This window comes from Panicum virgatum, chromosome 7N, assembly GCF_016808335.1.
Source record: "Panicum virgatum strain AP13 chromosome 7N, P.virgatum_v5, whole genome shotgun sequence".
NCBI lineage: Eukaryota > Viridiplantae > Streptophyta > Magnoliopsida > Poales > Poaceae > Panicum > Panicum virgatum.
In genome coordinates, this window is record NC_053151.1 from 48,571,313 (window position 1) to 48,597,676 (window position 26,364).

The window sequence follows — 26,364 nt, forward strand, 5'->3', positions numbered from 1 at the left end:
AAAGACAGCAGTCCTGGATACTAGAGTACTTGTAACAGGGTAGTGAAGTGCGTAAACTTAGGGTACATTACCAGGCTAAGCCACGCGGAGCTTCTCTACCCCAAGATACAATACCACTTCTCCAGAGCAGGTCCTTAGGGGTCCGGACTGTCTTCCAGCTAGAAGGGGTGTCTTCACCTGACCACAAGCCAGCAACTTAACTTGGATTGTTAGCAATAAGGGAAACTCCGGTCAAGAGGAAAGAATAGTTAAACCAAGGCGAATAAATGTAATCAGGGTGGAGCCTAGGTAAAACTGAGGAAGAAAATCTCCTTTATTATTGTGGTTGTCACGGTATACATCGGAGGTCGGGATTACGAGGTCGGACCTCCACCGCTCCGGACCGCTTTTGCCTGTTTGTGTGATAGGGCCAGAGGTCGGGTTTACAAGGTCGGACCTTGACCGCTCTGGACACACACGTAGACGCCATGCTATTACAAAGGAGAAAATCTCGCATTCCTTTCTTAGGAGTAACCTACGGCTGCATGCTATACAGCGCGTGAAGGCGCCCTGGATGTGCCTGAACCGCATCATCCAGCATCACCTCGGGAGTTCGAGGGACCCCTCCTTGCCTAAGAGCTGTCACATGCTTACATGGCATGAGACAAATTCTTTGGCTTTGACTGGAAGAGGCCCCCTCCCCCTGCCGTCGCCGTTGCCGATGGAAACCAGAGCGCTTGCGCAGCAGATGGACCGGCGCGACGCGTGGAGAAGTGCGGTCGATCGCCGGCTTGTCCTTGGTGCTAGCGCCAGGGGCCCCCGCACGAGGAGGCGGGGTCCTGTCTGCAGCAGCGCCGAGCAACGCTGAGGTGGATCTCCGGCGCTGGAGACGGCAGGACGACACGGTCAACTTCCTCCGGGATGGCCGTCGGCTCCAGGCTCCATATTGAGAGAAAGCCTTGAGCCGACGCCATGCCACCGCAGAGGAGGCGTGGCCGTTGCTTGAGAGAAAACCTTGAGTCGACGCAGGGGCGGCAGCGCGCAGCGGCGGCTCCGCTGTGCGCTGCCACGCCGGCTCTGAGGTGTCGCAGTGGCGACGCATAGCAGGCGTCGCTGCCGTGCGCCGCCGCACCGAGGGCGTTGGAGCGCCGGTGCCATGTCATGTGAAGTGAGTGTGGCGCTGCCTTGCTTCATCTTCTCGCTCGTCGTTGCAGAGGATGAACACGGCCCAGAAGCCCGAAAATCCAGCCAACGCCTATCTTCCCCACGGACGGCGCCACAATGTCGTGGGGATTCTAGGGGTACCCACAGCCGGGTGGCGGAATGCACCCGCCTATTCCCCTGTGAGGGAGTACTCGGGGAAGAACTAGGCGATGAGGCTGAATCTACGCTGGGATAAGGGCTCAAGAACACACGATTTAGAGTGGTTCGGGCCGCCGGAGCGTAATACCCTACGTCCACTGTGAGATGTATTGTTCTTGGTTGTATGTATGAACCTATCCTCTGCTGGCTTTTTGCTCTTGCTCCGCCCCCCCGGGTTTTCTAGCGGCGCCCCCTCCTTTTATAGATCAATGGGGAGCGGATACATAGGACGTTGGTGCCCCGACAAGTGGGCCCAACGTGACTGTGGCTACAGTGGTGGCGAATCTTTCCTCCGATATGCACACTGCTGCTCTTCTGACTCAGGGGGGTCTTTTCTTGTCCCGTCAGCTAGGCGCCCGTTGGAGTAGCGTAGCTTGCGGCGTGGCCTGCTGAGGCTATTATGCAGCGTCATAATGGGCGAAGCTGAGCCGTCGTATCCATCTGTTACGGCAGACTGGCAGGCGCAGTATGGGCGGCGCCAGCGGCTCCACTGCCTTGGTAATACGCGACCAATAATATCCCCTGGTCAATGAAACGCCTCAGCTTCCACTGTATCAATGCGGGGCGTCCACCTACCGCAATAAATGCAGTGGTGGGTGAGGCTTTGTATGGAGACCAAGCGCCCTTGTATACGTGTCCGCGCCGGACCACCCAGAGGTAGGGCGTCAGCTTCTTCCCTTAGCAAGGGGTCCGGTTACCATACAAGAGGTCCGGGACCCTATGAGGGGTCCGGGACTTCCGCGGGGGTCCGGACCCTTCGGGAGGTCCGGAGCCCCGGCTGTTCGGGCTGCCCGCCTCCTCCGGGACACACGTCGTTCCCGGATCTTTCCCAGTCGTGAGGCAGGTCCGGGACCGTTGCCGAGAGAACAGAACTCCGGACCACAGGGGTCCGGTCGTTTGGACGTAGTCAAGGATAACTATAAGGCCCTTGCCTAGACACAGCAAGAGGGGGTACCCCAGTCCTGGGGTACCGACAAGGGTTAACCGAACCGTCGGTAACCGGTCCGGTTTGACTGGTTACCGGTCAAACCGGTCCGGTCTGGTTCCGGTTCTTTTCGGTTCGGTATGAAACCGGTCCAAATTCAAAATTTAAATTTAAATTCAAAAAAATGAAAAAATTCCAAAAAATTTCTAAAAATACTTCAAGGTGCAACGAATCTAATGGTGTCAAATTTTCTCCAAAATTCATTCGTTTAACATACTTTTCAGGCATTTAAAGTTAAAATAAAAAAGAAAAAGAAAAAATGAGACGGCCCATTAAAGCCCACTTGATAAACCGGTCAAACTGGCCGGTATACCGGTCCAAAACGGGATTTTAAATTTGGATTTGAATTCAAACCGATCAAACCGACCGGTATACCGGTACGAACCGGTTGAACTGAGTTTTATGAATTCAAATTTGAATTTGACCGGTTTCTACCGGTAACCGGCCAAACCGGTCCGGTAAACCGGAACTGGTGGCCGGCGGTTACCGGTTAGCGGTCGGATACGTTAACCCTGACTCCGACAGGACTCCAGCTCTTAGGCCGCGGCTTCAACAACTCAGCCACGACTCCACCACGCGCCGCGGCTATGTCAAGCGCCGCGGCAGCGACTACTTGACAAGAGCACTTGCCGCAGCTTCGACAATCCGGCCGCGACTCCAGCTTGCGCTCTACTTCGACTACTTGTCGATGTGCAATTGATCACTGCGACTACCTTTTCTACTAGAAAACTAGTCGATGGGCGGGCCTCACACTATTGGGCTGTGTTTGGTTTTGGGGTGTAAAAAATTTCGCGAAAACTCTTTACACTTTTGACCACTAATTTAGAGTATTAAATAAAGTCTAATTACAAAAACACTTCCACAACCTCCCATGCAAATCGCGAGACGAATTTAATGAGATCTTTGATCGCGTGATTAGAGAATGATTACTGTATCATTACTGTAGTAAATCATCAATTAATTACCGTTATTAGATTCGTCTCGAAAAATTACATACATCCCTAAAAAATTTTACAAATAAACTTAATTTAATATTCTATGTAAACATTCGTCTTTTTTATAATTTTGATTTGACAGCTAACCAAACACGGCAAACTGTCGCGGTTCCCCTGGCGAATTCGACGGCAATGATGGGTGAGTGCTCCAAATATTATTACTAGATCAATCTGGTTGTCCTGCTGCGAATCACAGATTTTTTTTCTCTCTGATCTGCAGGGCCCGAATCTCCTCCGATCGCGCGCTGCTGGATGCTATGTGCATCGTTTGTGGGGGCCGTCGTGCGGGAGACAGCATGCCGATTTGCTGATCAACTCCCAACTCCGGCGAGATTCAACACACTAAGCCAAAGACGAGATCCGAAGTGTGTTCGCAGAAATGGAAGGGTCCGGTACTCTGTTGCAGTGCACATGGAATTCGGACTTCGTGACGTGCCATGCGACCGTGTATCCAATACAAGATTCAATCTACATGAAGAATCACACATACGCACGATGGCTAGAGATTGGGTTCTCATTCGGGACAGACTCGATTCCGCACCTTGGCAGGCTGAGCATCTACTCAAAGTCAAGTTATACACAACGTGGCAGGCAATGCTTGGTTATTCCACGTTCATTGCAGCATCAGGCTCAAGTTCTAACAGGAATCGACTGCCTTCATCAAGTACAAAGCACAACAAACCACTCAAATTAAAGTCGAGTTCCTGCCCTGCACTCATGCATCGCTCAAGACTGGTATGCCACGTCATGACATTGCTAGCGGAGGCAATAAAGAAATCCATCAGTCTTTTCCCTCCAAAGAAAAAGGAAATCATTTTCCCGCGCACGGATTGACGTGAAGACAGAGCAGCTCACTATGGAATTCAACAGCCAGCGTCGTTGGCCCTAGTGGTCACCTGAATTGGCAGTAAGTGCCACTCGTGTGTACATGCATGTGAGCTAATGCATGCACGTGTGGCAGCATCCTGACTTCATCAACAACCAATCGCTCGGCCAAGATGATGGATTATTCAGCTAACAACAAGGATCAAGCAACGACCACTTCAACTTCGCGGGAACCCTTGGCGACCCGCCGGCGATTGGTTCAGCCTCACGTCGCAACGCCACCGCGCCGGCAACCACTTCGACCACTCGGCTCAACTCCAACTAACACCGCAGCACGATGACTACTTCGACTCGGCCAGAACGGGTGGCCATTTGCGGCGGCTACCTCAACAGCCGTCTGCTTGTCCGCGGCAATATGTCGATGACTACTTCTGTCCTAGTTACGCACATACTACTCGGCTCCCTGTTTTTTTAGTAAACGCAAGGGAAGATCGAGTAGAGGTCTTCACCAACAAAGCAATCCTCAGGGATTTACCTCTGTCCTAGTTACAGGATACCCTACTCGCCAGCTGAGTAATTTTCGGATATCTCCCAAGAGTTTTTCCCACTCGGGTAACCTAACGAGGTTCACCCCAACTAGTCAACTCTCGGAAGTTATTCCAGTCCTTATATAGGACACCCTACTCGCCAGCTCGAGTAGTTTTCGGATATCTCCAAAGAGTTTTTCCCACTCGGGTAACCTGACGAGGTTCACCCTAACCGGTCAACTCTTGGAGGTTACTTCAATCATTAAACAGGACACCCTACTCGCCAGCTCGAGTAGTTTTTGGATATCTCCAAAGAGTTTTTCCCACTCGGGTAACCTGACGAGGTTCACCCCAACCGGTCAACTCTAGGAGGTTACTCCAAGTCCTTAAACAGGACACCATACTCGCCAGCTCGAGTAGTTTTCGGATATCTCCAAAGAACTTTTTCCACTCGGGTAACCTGATGAGGTTCACCCCAACCGGTCAACTCTTGGAGGTTACTCCAGTCCTTAAAAGAGATACCCTACTGGCTAGCTCATTTCTCTAAAGGACTCTAATGAGCCGAGTAGTTTCCTAGGCTCTACGCCTATCTGGATAATCCTACGAGATTCATCCACATCCTTAATTAGGACAATCTACTTGTGTGCTCGATTCCTTTCACAGGGATGAGAAGAGCCGAGTAGTTTTTAGCCTTTGCGCCTACCTTGGGAAATCCTAAGGGATTCTCCCGTATTCCAGTAACTTCTCCGACTACTTGCCTCGTGAACAAGTAGCATACGGAAGTGACTTTCGAAGGGGACTAGCTCTCATATTCCAGCAACGCTCCGTGTACTGGGTTGCTACCAGTTCATATGCTTGCGTTCCTGAAGGGGCCTAGCTCCCATATTCCAGCAATGCTCCGTGTACTGGGTCGCTACCCGTACAAACTGCTTGCGTTCATGAAGACATGGTACTAATAACTCCAATCAAGATTCAGTGACAACTTGGCTGATCCCTAGGATCGGGGGCTGCGCACCAATGGATAATCGACGTGGCTTCTATGGTTCCCCTAGCTTGCATGCTCAGGGGCTGAACACCGCAAAACTACTCGATGCTGATTCATGTGAAGACTGGAGACCAGAAAAACTTCTACACCGTGTGCCATGATTTTTGGATCCTTAATTCCAAATCTTGGAAAATGGATTCAATGCTCGGGGGCTATGGGATACGTGTCATCGACGGCTTATTTTTCAAAATTCTGGAAGATACAAGCTAGAAGGTTAAAAACTGAAGTGACCCTCAGTCTGATTCTGCGATTCAACCTAAAGCTCGGGGGCTACTCCATATGGAGCGCGAGTACTTCGCGCACCATATATGATCAAGATTTTGGGGCTTGAGCACCTCACAGTCTCGGAGCAAATGGAAGTACTTAGAAGACTACTCGACGTACCAGAAGGAAGGCCCAGAAGCAACCAGAAGAATGTTTTGACTACTTGAAGTACTCGAAGACGCCTCACCAAGTACTCGACGCCTGCAGGACTCGGCTACGAAGAGCTCGGGGGCTTGTCGGACCCGGGGCAGCGGGACTGCTCATAGGCATAGATTGTTCTAGAGTAAGGGATAGCACATGGATGTACCTTACCTCTCTTGTAACTACCCAAATAGGTGTAGAACTAGCTGCAGTACAAGGAAACTATCCAATTATGTTGTAGTAGAACTCTAACTGTACTTGGCTAGGATTTTCCATGTAACCATGTCCCCCCCCGGATATATAAGGGCAGGCAGGGACCCTCTCAAAACATATCAACACCTAAGGCAATATAAGCAACCACACAGGACGTAGGGTATTACACATCTCGCGGCCCAAACCTGTCTAAATCCTTGTGTTCCTTGCACTATCGAGTTCCAGAGCAGTCGATCCCTACCTACAATCCTACTGCTAAGGGTATCCCTGAGCAGGCTTGGCGGTAAAACACCGACAGTCCCTAACCTTTGATTCAAGGGTCAAGTTCATCCCTCAACTTTCAGATAGATCAATATAGTCCCTCAACTTTCGTTTTTGACCAAACTTATCATTGTGCTATATTATACTCCATAATAACAAGAGATTTATGCAAAAAGTTCTCTTTGCCCTTGTCTCCTTCCTCTTCTAAATTTCTCAGTAGTTTATTATTACTAAAAATATTTAGCCAATGTAAGCAAATCAGTGTAGTGGCATGAGCATCAATGCATTTAGGAGCTGAACATCACAATTGTTAATTTTGGAACATAGAATTTTATTTATTCATGCATCACATTGTATTACGGGGACATGAAGAGTGTAAATTAAGGAGGGGAAGAAGAAGCTAAGGGTAAATAAATTTTTTTGTATTTATCTCATATCATTATGGAGTATAATATGAGCATAAGAATAAATATGACCCTAAAATAAAAATTAAGGGACCAATTTAATCCTTACAATAAAGTTGAGGGACCAAAATGACTGTTTTAACTTCTTGGTTCGAATACAATTTTATTAATGCCGGTTCTTTAAAATGGCTATTAATCTTGTCTCGTTGTTATAATATTATGTATCTATTTCAAACAACAGTTTCACCAAACAATACAAAATAAGCTTGATATTTATTTTAGTAGAAACCTTATGTTTTAGGTTCGCCCCAGCCCCCAAAAACACAGGGCCGGCCCTGATTAGAACCTGGTTTTTTCCAGCCGCTGCACTCTTCCAGCGTCCAATCTCCGCCGATGGGAATGTGCTCGCGCCTGCCCGGGGGCCGGGGCTTTCCACCGCGCAGCCGTGCATCGTCAGTTCACACTCAACGCCGACGCAGTCTGAAAGTCTGAAAGCGTTCGCGCGGTAGCTGTGTTCTTCAGTGCCCAACTGGAGCAGTATTGAAGTTTAGAGGAGATCGAGGGGAGGCTAAGGCTGTATTTAGATTCCAAATTTTTACGTCAAAAATATCACATAAAATGTTTAGATATATGTATGAAGTATTAAATAAAATTTATTTATAAAATTTTTTGCATGGATTGGTTGTAAATCGTGATATGAATCTAATGAGCCTACTTAATCCATCCATCCGCTAATTATGGATTAATCATGAATTAATTAGGCTCATTAGATTCTTCACGTGTTTTACAACACATCCGTTCAAAAAAGTTTTGTAAATAGATTTTATTTAATACTCCAAATTTGCAAGATTTTCTTTTCAAAACTTTTGGCCAAATCATCTAAACATGGTCTAAACCTGTATTGTATTAACCCGTTCCTCGTGGCGGCTACGGTTTGGACACCAACTAAGCGCGTTCGGTCAGCCAAAAATCGATGACCAAACTCTGAATCCGGTCGTCAGATGATCAACACAAAAAGGAAGTAACAGTGAAGTAAAATATACACCTCGATCGATCCGACATACTATGATTTTATTTTATTGTACTGTACTATTAAACAAACCTTACCTGCTACTATATCTAGAAGCCGGATCTAAGCAGGTTTCTTAGCGTTGACTTGTTCTACGCACTGCACTTTCCAGTTTGCATCAGAGGAAACACATCTATGCTCGGGTAGCAATGTAGCATTACCCCAGCTGCCGCTGCATCCTCTGCTTCCAATTTCCAAACAGAGCACGAGCCTCCCAAGCTTCCTCCCACCAACTCGCGCACGTGGTGCAGGGAGAAGCCCGCAGGAAGCAGCTGGATGAAACCTGAAGAGGCCAAGGCAGTAATCGCCTGCTTCATTTTCTCCAGGAACGCCCAGTACAAATACTGATCCCAGCAATCCACCTCTGGACACATGGTCGGATCGAGCGTTGGAGACGCAACAACTGTAACCTTTTGCCCGATCTGCTACAGCCGGCCAGTGCTTAGAGACGTGCGATGGTGGACGGCCGGAAGCACCACCCATGGCCTCTGGCAGCCGGCGGCGACAGGGGCCCGGCGGCCTCGCTGTGGGAGAGGCTGCGGGCGGCGGCGGGAGGAGGGCGAGAGGGTGGGTAGCCGTCGTCTTCGTCATCGGTCTGACACTACGTTTTTTTAGCTCTACATGTTATTTTTAAAATAAAATACAGATGTAGACGCTCCTATGCGAAAATGCATATATAGTTTTTTAAATGCACATGTAGTTGTATAAATGGAAATTTTATATGCACGCATTTTCACTCGCTGTTTTTTTCTATATGTGTGGATGCATATGCAGGGGTCTATGCGGCAACTTATATGGCGACCAATGCGTTCAGTTTTTCCCTCACGAGTTTTCTGATCGGCCGTTACAATATGGAGGCGAATGCCGCCACTAACGTGAACAACGTCTTCTCCGGCACGTTCAATTTCTCGCCCGTGGTTGGAGCCTTCGTCGCCGACGCGCTATGGGGCAGATTCAGGGCCCTGCTGTTCGGAACCGCCGTCGGAGTTCTCGTAAGTTGGAATCAAAGCCACTACTCGTCTACTAGTTCATGCTCAGTAGTCCTTCGTCATCACAATCGAACATTGAACAACGTGGTTCTCCCCAAAACAACAAAGTGGAATTTGTTGAAACTTAAAACATTTGGCTAAAATGGCGTTGCTTTTGGACTCGATATCATGGCGTATAAATGATCGATCGAATCTAACGTATCGCTGATGATGACACTCAGGGAATGGCGGTGATCACTCTGTCGGCAACTGTCCACCGGCTCAAGCCGCCGCCGTGCAGCCCGCTGCCCCGGCAGGCCGGCACGTGCGCCGCCCCGTCGGCGCTGCAGCGCGCCGTGCTCTACGTCGGCATGGGGCTGCTCGTGGTGTCCGCGGCCGGCACAAACCCGACCAGCCTAACGACTCGCGGCCGGCGCAAACCCGACCAGCCTAACGACTCGGTTCGGGATAACGGCTAAGATTTATTTTACACGTTGAGTAAACCACACCTGATAAATAACTCTCTTGCGTTTTCGTCCTCGCTTCGCGCAAAAAGTTCGAACTGGAGTTACTACCTTCCCAGGAACCGACTATTTAAGCTGAACCACACCTGCTAAATAACTCTCTTGCGTTTTCGTTCTCGCTTCGCTCAAAAAGTTCAAACCAAAATTACTAGCTTCTCCGGGACCGATTATTTAAGCTGGTTCGGCTCCCTCACCGTTTCCAGTTTGGAACTAAAGAGACTGTGCCGCGACACTATGGTAGCCGTGCGCTAAGTAACCCGCGCAGCCAAGTCGGCCCGTGGTCCGTGACAAGCCTGCCCTTCGGCGCGGACCAGTTCGACGAGAGCGACGAGCGCCACAAGGGAGGGCTCGCGCGCTTCTACAACTGGTACTACGCCATCGCTATGGCGGCCACGTTCCTGGCGCTCACCGTCGTGGTGTACGTCCAGGTCAAGGTGGGCTGGGGCCTCGGCTTCGCCATCCCCACGGTGCTCATGGCCGCCGCCTTCGCCGTCTTCCTCGCCGGCGCCGCGGTGTACGTCTACGTCTCCAGCGTCGCGCGGGTGGTCGTCGCGTCGTGCCGCAAGTGGAGGCTCCGCCTGCCGCACCCCGACGACGCGCGGCGGCAGGAGGAGCTCCTGTACAACCCTCCCGCCGTGGGGAGCAACGGGAGCGGGCGCCGCGTGTTCAGGCTCCCGCTCACGTTGCAGCTCAGCTTCCTGAACAAGGCGGCCATCGTGACCGACGCCGTGGAACCTGTGCAGCGTGCAGCAGGTGGAGGAAGCCAAGTGCCTCGTGAAGATCATCCCCGTATGGATCTCCGGCACGCTGTGGTTCACCGCGGTGGCGGAGCTGACCAACTACACGTTCCTCCAGGCGTCGACCATGGACCTCCACATGGGCAGGCACTTCACCATCCCGCCGGTGTCGATCGTCGCCGTGTTCTACGGTACCTCGCCGTGGCGCTCTTCGTGCCCTTGTACGACCTGCTCATCGCCCGCGCCGCGCGGCGGCTCACCAAGGGCGGGCACGCCATCACCTTGCTCCAGAGGCAGGGGGCCGGGCTGGTGGTCGGCGCGCTGGCATTCGTGGTCGCGGCCGCCGTGGAGCGCCGGCGGAGGCGGTCCGCGCTGGCGGGCGGCGGCGGCGCGTCCCCGCTGTCCGTGTTCCTCCTGGCGCCGCAGCTCGCCGTGATGGGCGTGTCGGGCGCGTTCAGCTTGGTGGGGCAGACGGAGTTCTACAACACGCAGTTCCCGGACCAGATGCGCACGCTCGCCAACGCCGCCTTCTACTGCGCGCAGGGTATCAGCAGCTACCTGGCCACGCTCGTGGTCAACATCGTGAGCGCGCGGACGAGGCGGCGCGGCGGGTCCGCCGGCTGGGTCGCCGACGACATCAACGCCGGGAGGATCGACTACTTCTACTACGCCATGGCCATGCTCACCGCGGCCAACTTCGTCTACTTCCTCGTCTGCGCGCACTTCTACCAGTACAAGCCGGACTCCCCTGCCGGACCTGAGCCGGCACGGGTCAGTAATGGGAGCGCAAGCGAGAGCGACGCCGCGCTCCTAAAGACGTAGCAGTATACATATATTCCATATGACCATTCTTTGTATGTTCATCAAAATCATTTCTGATATTGCTAGATGCATTAATAATAAATTTGATATTAAAATAAGCCACCATAGTATAGTTCATTTCTACCCTGGGTTTGAGTGAATTGAACCATTTATGGTGAAATTTATGCAAGATCTTTCAGAGTTCCTGCATATGCGTTCCAAATGAACCAATGGTGGTCAGATGGGATTAGTTACATGATGGAGCAAGGCGGGGGGTCCTGCTCGTACACTACTCTCTCCTGGTACCTGGGGCACGGAGGCCACGAGGGGATGTGGTGGACGAACACCGTGGCCGGCTGCTTGGGCGCCTTCTTCTCCGCGTCCGCCGACGGTTTCTTCCCGTCGGTCTTCTGCTGCTCGGGCTTCTTCTCGTCGCCCTTGTTCTGCTGCTAGGGCTTCTTCTCCTCGGCGGCCGGCTTGGGCGGCGGGCCGATGGTGACGACGGACGCGCGCCTCCCGGCCTTCCTCGCCTGCACGATCACGTCCACCGGGTCCACCGTGCCGGTCACCGTCATAGTGCCCTTCTCCGAGTCGACCTCGATCTTGTCAACACCTGGCCATCACAAAAGAATTGCATTGCGTTGCCGGAATCCATGTCACCCGACGCCGTTGCATTGCCGGAATTCATGTCGCATTGTTGAAGCTGCCGGGATCGTACCTTGGAGGCCGGAGACGGCCTGCAGGACCTTGCGCTTGCATTTGGCGCAGGAGGTGTCCACCTTGAGCACCGTCACCTTCGACATGGATGCAGGATCCCTTCTGCCACTGATGCCGTTTTGGTCTGGCCTCGCACGACGATGAGTGCCGGCAGGTGTTTTGCGCTCCCTGGAGCTCGCACAAATATCTCGGCTGGTTTTCAGGTGGTTGAGGTACAAATTGGGTAGCTCAACCCCTTGCCTGGAGAAGTCCAATCGGCGTGTCCTCGCATTGGTTGGTTGCTAACATTGTCAGCATCCAAATCGTTCTCTAGCTCGCGAGCGATTGGCGACTAGCACGCTTCAGGTTCTAGAACTCATTTCACTCGTGCGATGGTTCTTTCCTTCCCACAAAGGCACCAAGCAGGTGTCATGACCAGCGAGGCAGCGATCGTGCGAGGACGATCGGCTAGATAGTCAGCTGCAGAAGACGTGCGCTAGTAGAGTTTATCAGCGGGGGTTCTGGTGGGGGTAGTTACACTTGCACGGTTTTTAGGCTGTTGAATAAACGTTTTCGTTACTGAAGTACTTTGTTATTATATTACTCGTATTCTGATTCCTAATCCCTAGTGTTTGAAACTAATACACGTTGTCTTGTCCCTTGGTTTCTTCAAGATTTTCGGCCGGTTGGTGACAAGAATTTTGCACCGTGACATGCATGATACTGATATATCCTAACGAAGTGATGGCTATATATATATACTAGAATACCATCGGTCTAGCTGCAATTTCTAACCGTTTGGACAGGAAATCCTCCTTTTGTCTATGTCAAGCAAGAAGTTGAACAACTGTATCTAATTAATCCTGTGCAAAAGGCAGACGACGTGGCGAATCAAGGCTACATGCATTCTTGAACAGAGAAATAACACTACAATATTAAATGGGATAAAAAGAAACACACACAGCCTAATAATCAAGAAATACTAGAAACATTTCATGCCTTTTCATTAGCTCATCTGGTAGATCAGAATCATGCTACGAAAACAACGGCTAGACGACGACAGGACTTAGAGCCTGCAGCCTGTAGTCATCAACGGAAACAGACAGTGTCGCAGGCTCGACAGACAGGATTTGCTCTAATGAAGCCAACAGCTAGATACAGATTTCCAGCCATCACCACCGATTCTAAGTTAGGTTTGCTTTGTCCAAGACCAGAACGTGAGAAGATGAAAGTTTCACCAAATATTTCTGCAGTAGCAAATTAAGACAAACAACAGTAGGAAAGATGGTAAGCTGCGAGGGAAACTTCAGCCCTCATTTCAACTGGGATGTTACAGTGAGTGGTTGCCACGGTAAGCACAATCATCTCCGTTTCTCAACTAACATTGAACATCTCTAGAGATTTGCGGTGACAAGCCACGGTCTATGCACTAGTAGAGTTACAACAGCAACGAGGAACAACAGCTCCTTGTGTACCCTTTCCAGGCCTAAGGAACGAGCCTCCCAACCTTGGGACTGTACTCATGAAGTTACAACAACAGCAGCAACAAATAACAATGGACACTCCGAGATGTGCCCTTCTCCAGACTTACATTGGAAGAGGCTCCTCATTGTTGGAGCTGAATGGGTGAAGTGTCTTTAGTGTTACTGACCTTTGGAGATGGCACGACCACTTGATTTCTTGCGTAGAAATTGACTATCTTCTGATCCAGTTTAAAATAATGTTCCATCTTATCCAGAGGTTTCACATCCAGATCGACGAAATATGCCTGCGATTGGAGCGTGCAATTTAACACCATTTATGTAAAAACATTAAATAAAGAAACGATTTCGCAAAGCAAACTGAGTTGTTAACTATATAGTTAGTTATACATACAAAAATAGATTTCACGGCAGTATACCTTGTACTCATAGGTTTGCTTCACTGATTCAAGAAATACTGAATCATACACCGAATCTGTACTTCCACCCTCTCTTGGCCGAAAGCTGATCATCAGGCTACAGTCCTTTGCAGTAGCAGAAACAAGAAAGTCCCTGACAATCTTCAAGCTGTTGTCCAACGAAAGAGAATGCAAGAGAGTGTACTTCTGCAATAGCTCTACATCAGTCATATTTTTGCACACCAAACAAGGCTGCGAAATTATGTTGTAGTACAGATGAATTGCCCCTTCAATGTCATGATCATCCAGCTTTTGGGTGGCCAACAGTTTACCTAGTACTCCAGATCTAAAAATAGCCTCCGACAGGAGCTCAATGAAGTCGGCTAGTTCTAGGCCACTAACCTTGCTGAGATCTTCAAGACACTTGTCTTTTTCAGCAGCATGAACATTATCTGCACCACCTCCCATGCCACCAAAAACTAGAGAACCTTCGACAAAAATCCTGAAGTTGTTCTGAGGAGTTGAGAAAAATGACTTGATGGCCATGCATATCCTTTCTTTTGACCCAGAAAATAGATCAAGAGGATTGTATTCACTAGTCTTCGATATCTGAAATGTGTGCAAGAATGTGTTGGGAATCAACCTGATTTCCAAAACCAAAAGAGATAATGCAGTATTACGAGAGTACCATAAATGACAAGAAAGCATGTTGTTGTTATACAATTGTATAAAAAATGCATGTTTCTTTTTCATGAGCAACAGAGAGTGGGGTCATATCTTTTATTAATAATTTTAGTTTACATACCCGACCCTGATGAAATTTGAGGTGCTGATGCATCTTATATCATGTTACTTGTTTCTTGATAGAATTTTCTTTTGATATATATTCTGATGATGGCAGAAGCCCACATTTGGCCTGAAAGGTGAAGCATGCCAAAAATACGAAATGGTAAGAATACACCACACAATAAAGAATAAGGATAAAACACAAGCTCGCGAAGTACCTTTATCTCCACAGCTATGCAACTGCTGCCTCTAGGATTACCTGAGATTAAGAAAGACTTACTATAAGAAAACATAAATTCAAGCTAATATAGAGGTATAAAAATATTATATATAATAATAAAGAACCAAGAGGCATATACTATCCATTCAGGTTGCCACTTCCCAGCCAGCTGACATTTTTAGGACAGCAATCAGGCTCTTTTGGTTGAACCAAGGATGAAGTTATGAATCATGGACAAAAAAAGCCAGTTATGAATCAGTGACAAAACAAGCCAGTTTCTACCATCTTGATGCTAACCATTTTGCTGGGGTAAGTAGTAGTGCAAATTTGAACCCCTAAGAACTGCAAACTTAATCATGATTATACACAAAGAAGCTGACTAACTGTCAAATAGAAATAGAAATGACAAGTTAGGCAACAGTCTTGCCACAAATGTTCCATGCAGAATGAATGAATAGAGCACTAGTGACTAGACATTACTGAATCAATCTCCTTTTTTAACATAAACAAGATTCAAACTGTGGTAAAATGAGGAATGGAGCGTTTACCAGAAAATAAAGAATGATCTGCTATTAGAAGAGCAGCATCAGCAGTGTTGTCAATTGAACTTGCATTCACTCTCCAAGCAGGACGGCTGTTAAGAACATTCTTTTCAACAAGTTCCAGAAAATCCCTAGAGACGCCTACACGAACCTGTACCATGGAAAGATGACATGATTTCTTTGTTTAATTATGCAGATCCGAAGAAATTTTTAAACAACTTAATGACCAAAGTTAAATGTTTACATCGATGCCATGCAATTTCTAATGTAGCAGATCAGTAGGGTGATGGTGATAAGAATATCCAAGTGTCAAGGATTGTTGATAAGTTTTCTAACCAAAGAAACAGAATAACAGGACACAGATAGATCGAATCTGGACCATACCCCGCTGTCGACATGATTAGCACCGAGATGTTTGCTCATAACATGCACGGCATAGGCTTGAGCCAAGCAATCTTGTTTCACAGAGTCAAGCAACTCTGGGATATGGCCCCACAGGAGTTGCTCATAACTTGAGAAGACCATACAACTTGGTGCTGGTTGCGACTTGTCTTTTAGAATCTTCTTGATCCGCAGTACCTTGCCAAGCTAAAAACAGGCGAAACTAAGATTATCAAAGTGAGATAATATTTCAACCAAACATCATATTCAGGAAAAACGCATGCACGGTTACAAAATGCACAATCATTGAAACCCCAATGTATGCTTATTTTTCATGCGATCAAGCGAGCATCCCTGATCCCTGTGCAATCACTTGCTCGATCAGGTACCAGATCCGTTATTCACAGCAGGCGAGGACACAATAAGAACCAAATCAGCGCACCCGTGTAGCTGAGGATGAGATTCGCAGCGCCCTCCCCTTTGTAAACCCAGTCCTTGGCATCTCCCGCTTGCAGAACACCTTCCATCTCCGTCGAAAATCAGCAGCTGCCACAGGAGCGAATCGAACAGAAATGGTGATTGCGAAGTAAAAAAACGCGGTAGAACGACAAAGCAATCTGCATCTGCCATCTAGCTCTGCTGGCTAGCCCCGCAGCAAAACCCATGCCGCGGCGAGAGCAGTACGCCAAAATCAAGCGAGTAGAAGCGAGCATCCTAGCGCGGAGCGGCGTTTCGTCGAGCACATGGCGAACGGCCCAGAGCAGCGGCAAGGGGAGCAGCCGAGCAAGCCGGCGGAGGGGAGCTACGTGGGGAGTAGGCCCGCGTGATGCTTACCAGCGGAAGGAGGTGGGCTCTGGGCTGCGCTCTCGTTGGTTCCTACTCCGGCCGTCCGGCGATCACCGGAGGAGGCGGCTGGAAGCAGCAGGGTTCGCCAGTTCGTGCTGCGGCGGCCGCCGCTGCTTGAGTCGCTTGGTGGAGGAAATGCCAGAACTAGTAGTAGTGTTCGGGGGAAGGGAAGAGAAGCAGAGGCAGCAGCAGATTCCCGGGAATGCAAGGGGAGGAAGCGAAACGTGGAGGGAGGGCGCACGCCACGCGGGCGGGCGCACGCCACGCGGACGGGCGCACGCTGGCATGTGGCTCCACCTCCGCGCCGCGTATTGGCGGCACCGCCGCCGCCAGCATCAAGGCTGCATCAGGTTACAATTGACGGTGGCAAATTCTGATTAACTGTTACGAAACCAATATACTGATGCAGTTAATCACAAAGACATCAGTACTAAAGTGAAACCTCACAATAACGTGATTACGTCACGGTCGCTTCACCAAGCCGATTGTCGCTGGTTTTACCATCCCAAAGCTCGCATCAAATCAAGGTGCCGCGTAGCGATAAAGATCTCCATGAATCACATTTTCCTTTTCTTTTTGAAGGAACATTTTCCATACTTTGCATGTAGCATGTCTGGTTCTTGGCTGCAAAAGCCCTCGACTAAAACCCCGTTTAGTTAGCAAAATTTTTTGGCACCTTTTCCAACACTAATTATGAGTATTAAACATAGATTAATTATAAAACTAATTACATGGATGGACGGGAAATCGTGAGGCGAATCTATTAAGCCTAATTAATTCATCATTAGATGTTGTTTATTGTAGCATGACATTATCTAATCATTACATAATTAGGTTCATTGAATTCGTCTCGTGATTTCACCCGGGAGTTATGGAACGGGTTTGTCAATTATCCACATTTAATACTCTTAATTAGTGGTCAAACATTCGAAGTTAATATAGTGTGTGAAAAATTTTGGGAACCAAACGGAGTAAAATAGTGGTGGGTTATAGTACCTACTATTTCCTCCATTTTTACTTACATATCACATTAGGTTTATTCTAAATTAAAGTTGACCAACATTAACTGAATTTATAGAGAAAAATAATAATATTTACAAAACCAAATTTGTTTTATTGAATTCACTCTGAATTATATATTGATAATGCATATGTTGGATAGTATAGCTACCATAATATTTTTCTACAGATTTAATTAAAGTTGACTAACTTTGACTTATAACAAACCTAATACAACATGTGAATGAAAAATGGAGGAATCATGTGCCGAAACTTTACTAGATAAAGAAACGGGGATCATGTTGCAACAATATTTAATCCAGGAATCATGCGCCGAATCTTTACTAGATGAAGAAAAAGGGAACGGATCGTTCCTGAACCACTTGTTTACTCTTACAACGACTACATTGACTCTCTGATTCATACACAATAATCGATCCCTCAAAGATGTACACACAACAAAGAAGATGATGCCTACGGAAGGGGATAATCCGCTGAGCCTGAGGGTGACTGTGACTATTACAACAGAATTCACGAGTACATGTCTGATAGCCCACAAGACTACATTGGCAGATGTCACCAAGCTGATCTCCCCCGGCTACCAAAATTTTCTAACACCAACTCCTAAAGTTGGATAGCTCAATCAATGATGTGAGATCGGGAATGCCACTACATCAGATAATGTGCGTTCCGGTAATATCGGTTGATGTACTTCGCCTGCAGAAGACAATAGATGTAAAGTCAAATTCAGTACAGGTTCAGATGCTTTAACCAAGGAACCGAACAACAACACTTCATACCTTAACATTGGTAACATCTGGTGTGTCAGGGGTTTTCACAGGATAAAATTTGTGAAATTTGATGTTTTCAAAAGCCTCTCTAGTCTTGGGATCCATGTCATCAATAGCTTTCTTTCTGGCTTCTTTGGCCTGCATAAGTTTTGTGGAACATTGAATACTAGAAAACAATCTGTTGGGAAAATAATTAAATGTTCCAATTGATTGTGGACCTGTTTAAGTTCTCTCTTCCTTTCTCTAACCTTCTCCTTTAGGAATTCCTGTTAAGGAAATGTGGCAGCAAAATTATGAAGGGAAGTTAATATTGTAAAACAATGCTAAGTTTAGCATATGATGGATCAAGAACAAATATTAATGTATACCTTAAATTTTTCTTTCTCATCCTCCGGCAGCACTTCATCCTTGACTTTCTCATCAGCGAAATCCTGCATTGCAACACAAAGATTCAACACAGGTGCCCTTTCACAGGTAGACACTGTACTTGCATCAAAACAGAACAAAACAAATTCCATACAAACCTCATAGTCATCCATCTCCCAATCAAAATCGCAAACAATCTGCAACAGGCAGCACAAAGTAAAAATCAATGTATGACAGCAATTTACAGCTATTTGAAATCAGTAACTAAAGTTTAAAATATAATAACTGCAAAGTGGAAAGCAGGGTGAGCAGATTTAATCGTCGCTTCGCATCAATAGAAGGAAACTTCTAGCAACCCACTCCATTTGGGTTTTGCACCACTGAATTGTAACGGTAAACTTTGGACAAACATCCAATGGTCCAACTTCTTGGGAAACTGGTGACAACATTCAAGAAGGCACAACAGCACAAGCAATGCACGCGATCGGCAATAATGGCAATGCGAGGGGTCCCCAGCAGCATGTGAGATTGGCAAATTGCTAAATAGCAATGTCAGCATATCACTAGCAGACAAACCAAGGCTGTTCATGTGACGGGCACAAGCGGCCTAACGATCACAGTAATAAGAATCAACTTCTGTCAAAAGCTTATGTGCTAAAATTAGCATAGTAACTAACTAGTTGACTCAGTCAATAGAAAAGCATCCGAAATAATGTAAGCCTAGTCAGGAAACTCAATCCCTGAGGGAAAGACCTCGCCCGAGGCATTGCCTTAACAAAATAACAGATTTTTGTTTAATCTGCAGGGTTGAGAAAAGGCCCTGAATGCCGAAGACAGTATAACTCCGCAAGGGCCTTTTTTATGCAAGACCCAGGGTTCGACCCCTGGTCGGCAGCCACACAAGTGGAGGACCTACCACCACGCTATTCGCACGTTCTCATATAAGTCTAGTCAGGTTCACAATAAAAGAAATCCATATTTGGCTAGATGCAGACACTACTCTTCCTAGATTTATTCCTCTAGTAATTATGACCCCTCTACAAAACATAACAAGCAAGATAAGATATGTGCATTGATTTATTTAGGTAACTGATAGAAAATGCAATGAAGGAAGCTTACCGGGGGTTCAAGAGGATATATGATATTGACAACCGTGTCATCTTCATCTTCAGGAGGATTCAGTGGCATATAATCTGCAAGATATTAAACGAGGTTTGTATGCTAATTAGGTCACCCTCAACAAAACAAAATAATCAAAACAACTAATTCTACATATATTTAAATCAAACTATCAATCAGCTCAAATAGCTAGAATATGTGCAGGTTGAGATCATGGGTTGTGCCGAATAGGGGTTCAGTGTAAGTGTTGGGTTATTTCGAGTTCTTAATAATCTTTTCATGCAAGCATCATGTGTAACCCTCGCACATAGTATCTACTTGCTGCCTAGGTGGCTGCCTCGCTAGACGGTAATTAGGTATTAGGCTCCACCTCGTTGCCCACCGAGTGCTTTTCGAAAACTAAATGCTCGGAATCTAAGCTTATCTTCAAGATTGAAACAGCCCTGAGGAGCAATCGAATACATACCAAAATGCACAAACGAAAACACGAAATCCATTCCCCAAAAGAAAGTGAGCAAATTAAAAGAAGAGAGATTTGCTTGAGACGGGATATGTTCATCAATTACTAGGAAGCAATCAGGATATAACTCAAAGTGGTATTGCTAATTTTTTTATTATTTTGTAAGAAAAATACCAGTGAAACAGCAAAATTCTAGGTAAAAAGCTGTCACATGTGTTTGCTGGCATGTTACTTCAACTACACACTTCAATGAATTAAAAATTTGATTAGCGAAAAGGGCCATCATTCCAAGATGTAGAGTTATCACAAACATTCAACTAATATGTATCTGGAGCCCCACAGAACATTTTGCACAGTTTTGGATAGTGCGGTTTACAAGATCCTGGCATGACACATGCCAAAGGATAGCTACAGCATTGGAGCCCCTCTATGGGTAAAAGGTATTCAAAGGATCCTAAAGCAGAAAAGGCAACATATATTCCTGGAGGAGCACAATACGGGCCTACAAAAAAATAAACTCAATTCAGCTTACATGGCATGCAATAGTCAAATTTTTTGACCCTCTCAGTTTTGAGATGCTTCAGCGCAGACCTGTAAAATATATAAACCTGAGACTTTGTAACTTGTAACTAATGGTAAGAAGAGCAGAGCTTAAAATTGGAAAAATAGCACCTCACTGAATGCGAATGAAAATGCCCGAAACAAATAAGGCCAGAAATAAACAATAATTACCCTAAAGCATGAGATTTTGGAAGCATAAAACTAACCTCCGCTGGGTGCAACCAAGGGTGAATATTTTTGTTTTCAAATTGTCAATCCGGCTAAGCCTGTAGACAAAGCAATAAAAATGTGTGCCAAATAAGTTCTATTGAAGTGGGTAAAGGCAAGGATATAAGCAGCAATAACAAAGGGCAACAAACATTGTTCAACATAAATAATGAAGCAGTACCGGTCCTCAAGAGGGACATAAGGGACCCATGCCATCTTCATGTCTTTCATCGGTACTATTTCTTCGTTTTCCCTTTGAACAGAATTTATGCCAATTTTATCTGATGGGGGGAACGGACAGTCTACCTGCAAAATAAAACATCTCGAGTGCAAATGAGACAAATCATCCATTGAATAAATAGAAAAATAACCCAAACGAGTTGTTCAATCACCACCACAAACTAGCAAATATTATAGGCAATATTTGTCAAATCACATCCACGTCAAACTTGAGGGGAAAAAATCATAACAGAACAACTACAGAAGGAAATAAGTGTGCCTACTCTTTGTATTCAAAGTAACCCCTCAGTAACATCAACCAATAAAATAAACAAGGTTTCTTAATCTTTTTACTCCATTACTTTTATTTTCAAAAATCTTGTCGCAAAATTTTAAAACTATGAAACTGATATATATCAAAGATGGTGAGGATTTGGTAATACGGAAGGTATAAATAAAATCATTGAATCGTTTAGCTGGCATTTACACGGCCTAAATAAATGTTCAGCTCAAGGTCTGCACAACTGTAAGACCTTCTCCACACTCCCTTTTTTGTTTAATAACATATTTTGCTTTCAAGCTCAAGATAGTAGAATAAATATAACTGTGCTATAAAATATAAATGTTGGGCGATGAGGGTGACTGAGAACTTACAGCAACTACAATAGGAATAAGTACGATCTTTGATTCACCATTAACATCCAGTAGTTGCGCTGCATGCCAACAGGAGTCCGTTAGACTTGTATGGAATAATATTCAATAGGCTCTCGTAAAACTAGTATTGAAATGAATCAGATGGAAGATACTAAAATCCATTTTGCACATCCAGCATACATAAAGGGTCTGATTGGTTTGCTTCTCAGCGTAGCCTGGTTCGTATTTGTGAGCCAGGCTCCCGGTGTCCAGGCTCTACAGATGCAAGGTGGTTTGATTGGTTGCTTTTATTTGTTCACTTAGGCCACCGAAAGAAGTTGTTTGGTTGCCCGTTTGAAAACATGTTGCATGAGATAAAATGGGAAAAACAAATATCATTATGATGTTTATTTTGTATAAATATATTCAAACAGATCTTAGTTTATCTCATTAAACCTTAATCATTTTTTAAAAACATTAATACTAAATAATATATGCTATTTAACTGGTTAATACTATCATTAGCGGAAGACCATCCGCATCCAGCAAGCCTGGCCCGTGGGAAACGGACTCCACCGGCGTTTCCCGGGAGCCAGGCCCGATGATGCCTTTTGCATGCACAGAGCCAGTCTCATGAGGTGGCGTAGGGAACCAAACTGAGGATGCTGCATCCCAGCAGCCTGGCCCAGCCTTGGCACAGGAAACTAATCAGCCCCAAAGTGAAACTGATGAATGGGTATAATTGTCGAGTCTAACTAAACCAGACTAACAGATCATAGATTTGCAAATAAACTTCAGACTAAATCAGTCAGATTACACTAGTTTTCTGACTACTGAAGTATTACCGAGATTAACAAACATATATCCAGGATCAACAGTACAAAATTAACTTTAGAAACTAGCTGACAAGCAGGCATACTTAGTTACTTACGCTCGGTGCTTCCAAATAAGTAAACTATCTTCCCGTATAAGTCTCCCCCTTCTTCTAGTGCTTTCTGCTCAACAACAACAACAACAACCAGATATCACTGTGGAGAAGGTAACCATTCAAAGAAGCAAACAAAGTCTAACAACATTAATTCCTACCACCATACCTCTAAATTTTCGAAGTTCCAGTTGAACTCCTTTATCTTATCGATGTTTTCCCACTGCAGATGACAAAGCCAAGTAATATAAATTGTTAAAAGCAAGGCAAAGTGCGTAGTTTAAGCTATATGCTATGTCCAAGTGCGCACCACTAACATACACACTACAAAATAAAAGAAGGTAGGGATGGGAACAAACCTCAGTCCCGATAGGAAAGGCGGATAACCACAGATCCTCCTGAACAAGCGACAAATCATTAGTCAAAACGTGCAAAAATAGAGCATTCCGCGAGCTAATCAGATCGGAACCAATCGACGCTCAGTACTCGGGCATACTAAAACCTAACGATCCGAAGCACGCATCCAGGCAGGTCATCGTGAAGCCTACTCACCATATTTCTCTTCTCCGGGAAGTACTCCGTCTCGGCCTTGGGCTTGGGCGCCGCCTTGGCGCGATTCCCTCGCCCCCGAACGGCCGGATCCTTCGCCGCCGCCGCCTCCGGCTTGGTGGAATCGCCAGCATCAGCCTTCGGCTTGCTCGAGTCAGTGGCCGCCGCCTGGGCCGCGGTGCGCTTCTTACCCCTCGGCCGCACCATCGCTTTCGGCTGCTAGGTCTTGCGCTCGGATGGGACTGGGATTTGTGCGTGCCTGTGCGTTCGGGAGGAGGGGGGTGGGGTGGGTGTCGATTTGGGGGAAGCGGCGCGTGAAATCGACGCGACGCAAATTTGAAGCAGGGGGGAGGAAGGGAAGGGCAAAGGGAGGCAGAGGCGGCGGCGAGGGGGGGCGCGTGGCCTGGCTGTGTGTGTTTGGTGGGCCGCGAGGGCCGCCGCGGAACTGAACAACGAGTCGGCTTTGGACCGTTCGATTAGCTTGGATTGTCGTCCGGTGGGTGCGAGATGTCGCGAGAGACACGCGATTACGCGATACTATTATTTCAGCGCATTCAAAACTAGTTCAAATGACAGGTGGACCACCTGTAGCTAATCGCGATTCACTCGCAGGTTCGGATCTTGTTTTAAAGTAGTGTCAGGCCGGCCCACTTTGTGGTTGTATGGGCCTTATTGGACCATTCATTGAAATACTTACATTGCAGCCCATTTTCAACCTCACTTGTTTTTCAGATCTCAACATTTCTTTCTTAGTTTATCTCCTTCGAATCTCCGAAAAAGAGTTTATTTCCTTCGTCATCCTGTATGCGAGTCGGATCAGCTCTTCATCCATGACTCAATCACGTAGATTCTTATAAATTAACGAATAGACAACTACATGTATCGATATTTATATTAACTTTATTTGTCCGTAGTAACATACGTGCATAAGTGCATAGTACCATAAAATTACATTATGAGATCATAAGGAACCAAATATGTTGATCTACATTGCTGAACCAAATGAAGCCCTCTAGCCTCTGGCTGTTTGGCCAATCCTATCGTGCCGCGTAAGTGCAAGTCGTGGAGAGTCTCGTTTATTATAGTCACCACAACAGCTCTTTTTTTACAAGGGATGGCTAGAGTTTTTTTTGGAAGAAAACGATGTCTAAACATTTCACTAGAAAAATTTGAAGAAAAAGAAAGTAATAACACAAAAAAGGAAAAAATTTGGATCTGCACCATTAAAAGATTCCAAAGTTGAATATATCATCGTGACTCACATGTCATTGACTTATATAAGCTCAACATGTCAGTGAGATAATGATGATATATATCTAATTTTAGAATCTTTTAGTGGTACAATCCAATTTTTTCAAAAAAAAAACATGTCAATCATTTATGGTCCATTGCCAAAGAAGGGAATCAGTGAAAACATATATTTTTTTATTTTTTATTATTCAAACAAACAAAAAGAAATGAGTTTGATTTTCTTTTGCATAATATTTTTTTAAAAGGAAATGGTTAACTGATAGCAAGGGCAGCAGGGGTAAACCTCGAAAGCCCTGTTCCAACTTCCAAGAGAGAGTCCCCGAATTCGGCGCGTCCACCGGACTGCAAGCTGCCGCCGCTCCTCCGATGGTGACTAGGTGGAGCCAGAAGAGCCCCGGCCTCAAGATCCTGTGGATCTGGACCCTGGGCACCGCCGCAAGTATTCATTTCTCTCATACCATATCTTTCTTCTTCTTTTGCCGCCTATCTAATCGTCCAAAGATGCCAGCGCCCGCTGATTGCTGATTTGCACGCAGTTGTGGTCGGCGGCGTCGTCCGGATGCGGGTCAACGATGTGCAGAAGCTCCTCCGGGAGGAAGAAGAAGCGGCGGCGGCGGCCGCCGCCGCAGCCACGTCGGCCTCCCGCGAGCGCGTCCTGAAGGACGACGAGTAGAATAGGTACTGCTGCCCACTCCCCCCACGATCTGACTGAAACGTGTCATGCACCTTCCTCACACTGTTAATTTAGTGATCCCACCACCGTGAGGTTGAATGGAGGAATGCTCAACTCAGTGATAGAATTAATCCCCAGTTCGGGACTGAAGATACTGATATTTCATTCGTTCTATCTGCTGATTTCATGTTAGGAAAGTGTTTAATTAGTTAAGGATATTTGTGCATCTGGTCCGCTATATGGGGGTAAAAGATCTCCGCTCTAGCCTGGCATAATCTGTTTCTTTTTTTTTTTCCGGAAGGCATAATCTGTGATCGGTGATTCTAGTTAGTTTTGTCAGGCATTGGATAATTGTGTTTCTACAGTCCCACCAGCATCTAAACAGAATGAGTTTCTTGTCTTGTTTAAAGTGGCATGTTGCATCTATTGTGGTACACTATCCAATTTCTCAATATTTACATATTTTTAAAGCACGCAAAATTTGCACCAGAAATTTTGGTTTGGTCCAACACAATCACCAAAAATCCCATCGCAGAAAAGAAAATATACTGCAACCTGTATGGAGGCTTCGACCGTGTTAACGCACGGGTACATTTGCTAGTAGGTACAAACTACAAAGTATAAGACTGCTGTCTCAAGTCAATAGTCCGCAACCATCAGACTGTCCTCCTCTTCAGATACTCAAATAGAAACAAACATGACTGCAACCATAAAAGCCTTTTGTGCATGTTTTCAACACACACCATAGCTGCCATAGTGAAATCTTAGGTTTTTTAAGTCTTCTTCTTTAGACTTCCATTTTTTCACTTTATGATAACTAATAATCCTTTTTTTTCTCAAACATGATAACTAATAATCCTGTTAGATCCATCTGGTAGTAGCGGGCTAGTATCTGTTTTTTAATCAATGTTTATAAGAGTTGTTGTTTGAGGTACTAGTGGGAGCTTAGCAGTTACTGAATTGGTGTTGCTTGTTGTTAGATCAACCAAGAGAGCAAACTGCTAATGTGACCTTGAAGGCGATAAAAAAATGAATATAATGGAAGCGGGCAAATGAAGATTTGGGCATAATCCACAGCTCCTAACATCTTCATTCCATTTAGTGTGTGCTGTTTTTGTCAGTTTGCATCAAGCTAATACACGCCACATCTAATTTGAGCTG

At 46.3% G+C, this 26,364-nt stretch overlaps 1 protein-coding gene and 3 pseudogenes across 1 annotated transcript; 1 reads left to right on the forward strand and 3 right to left on the reverse strand.

Moving 5' to 3' along the window:
• Positions 1-8,551: 8,551 nt before the first annotated feature.
• LOC120681373 lies at positions 8,552-11,121 on the forward strand (annotated as a pseudogene).
• Positions 11,122-11,187: 66 nt separating this feature from the next.
• On the reverse strand, positions 11,188-12,119 carry LOC120683173 (annotated as a pseudogene).
• Positions 12,120-13,028: 909 nt separating this feature from the next.
• On the reverse strand, positions 13,029-16,861 carry LOC120682299 (annotated as a pseudogene).
• A 901-nt stretch (positions 16,862-17,762) lies between these two features.
• On the reverse strand, positions 17,763-23,677 carry LOC120682474 (protein HEAT INTOLERANT 4-like). Its single transcript, XM_039964407.1, has 14 exons — positions 23,283-23,677; positions 23,090-23,128; positions 22,900-22,953; positions 22,737-22,800; positions 21,827-21,885; positions 21,135-21,259; positions 20,953-21,012; positions 20,718-20,776; positions 19,726-19,799; positions 18,765-18,803; positions 18,609-18,671; positions 18,459-18,506; positions 18,250-18,378; positions 17,763-18,166 (listed from the first exon to the last, which is right to left on the reverse strand). The coding sequence occupies exons 1-14, from the start codon at positions 23,484-23,486 to the stop codon at positions 18,119-18,121; spliced, it is 1,065 nt and encodes a 354-aa protein (XP_039820341.1). The 5' UTR covers positions 23,487-23,677; the 3' UTR covers positions 17,763-18,118.
• Between the last annotated feature and the right edge of the window lie 2,687 nt (positions 23,678-26,364).

Coding starts and splice junctions, on each gene's coding strand:
- LOC120682474 (XM_039964407.1), bottom strand. CDS start 23,486: ATGGTGCGGCCGAGGGGTAAGAAGCGCACCGCGGCCCAGGCGGCGGCC. Junction 19,800..20,717: donor ATTTGACTATTGCATGCCAT/GTAAGCTGAATT, acceptor AATATCTTGCAG/ATTATATGCCACTGAATCCT. Junction 18,672..18,764: donor GGGAGATGGATGACTATGAG/GTTTGTATGGAA, acceptor GTTGCAATGCAG/GATTTCGCTGATGAGAAAGT.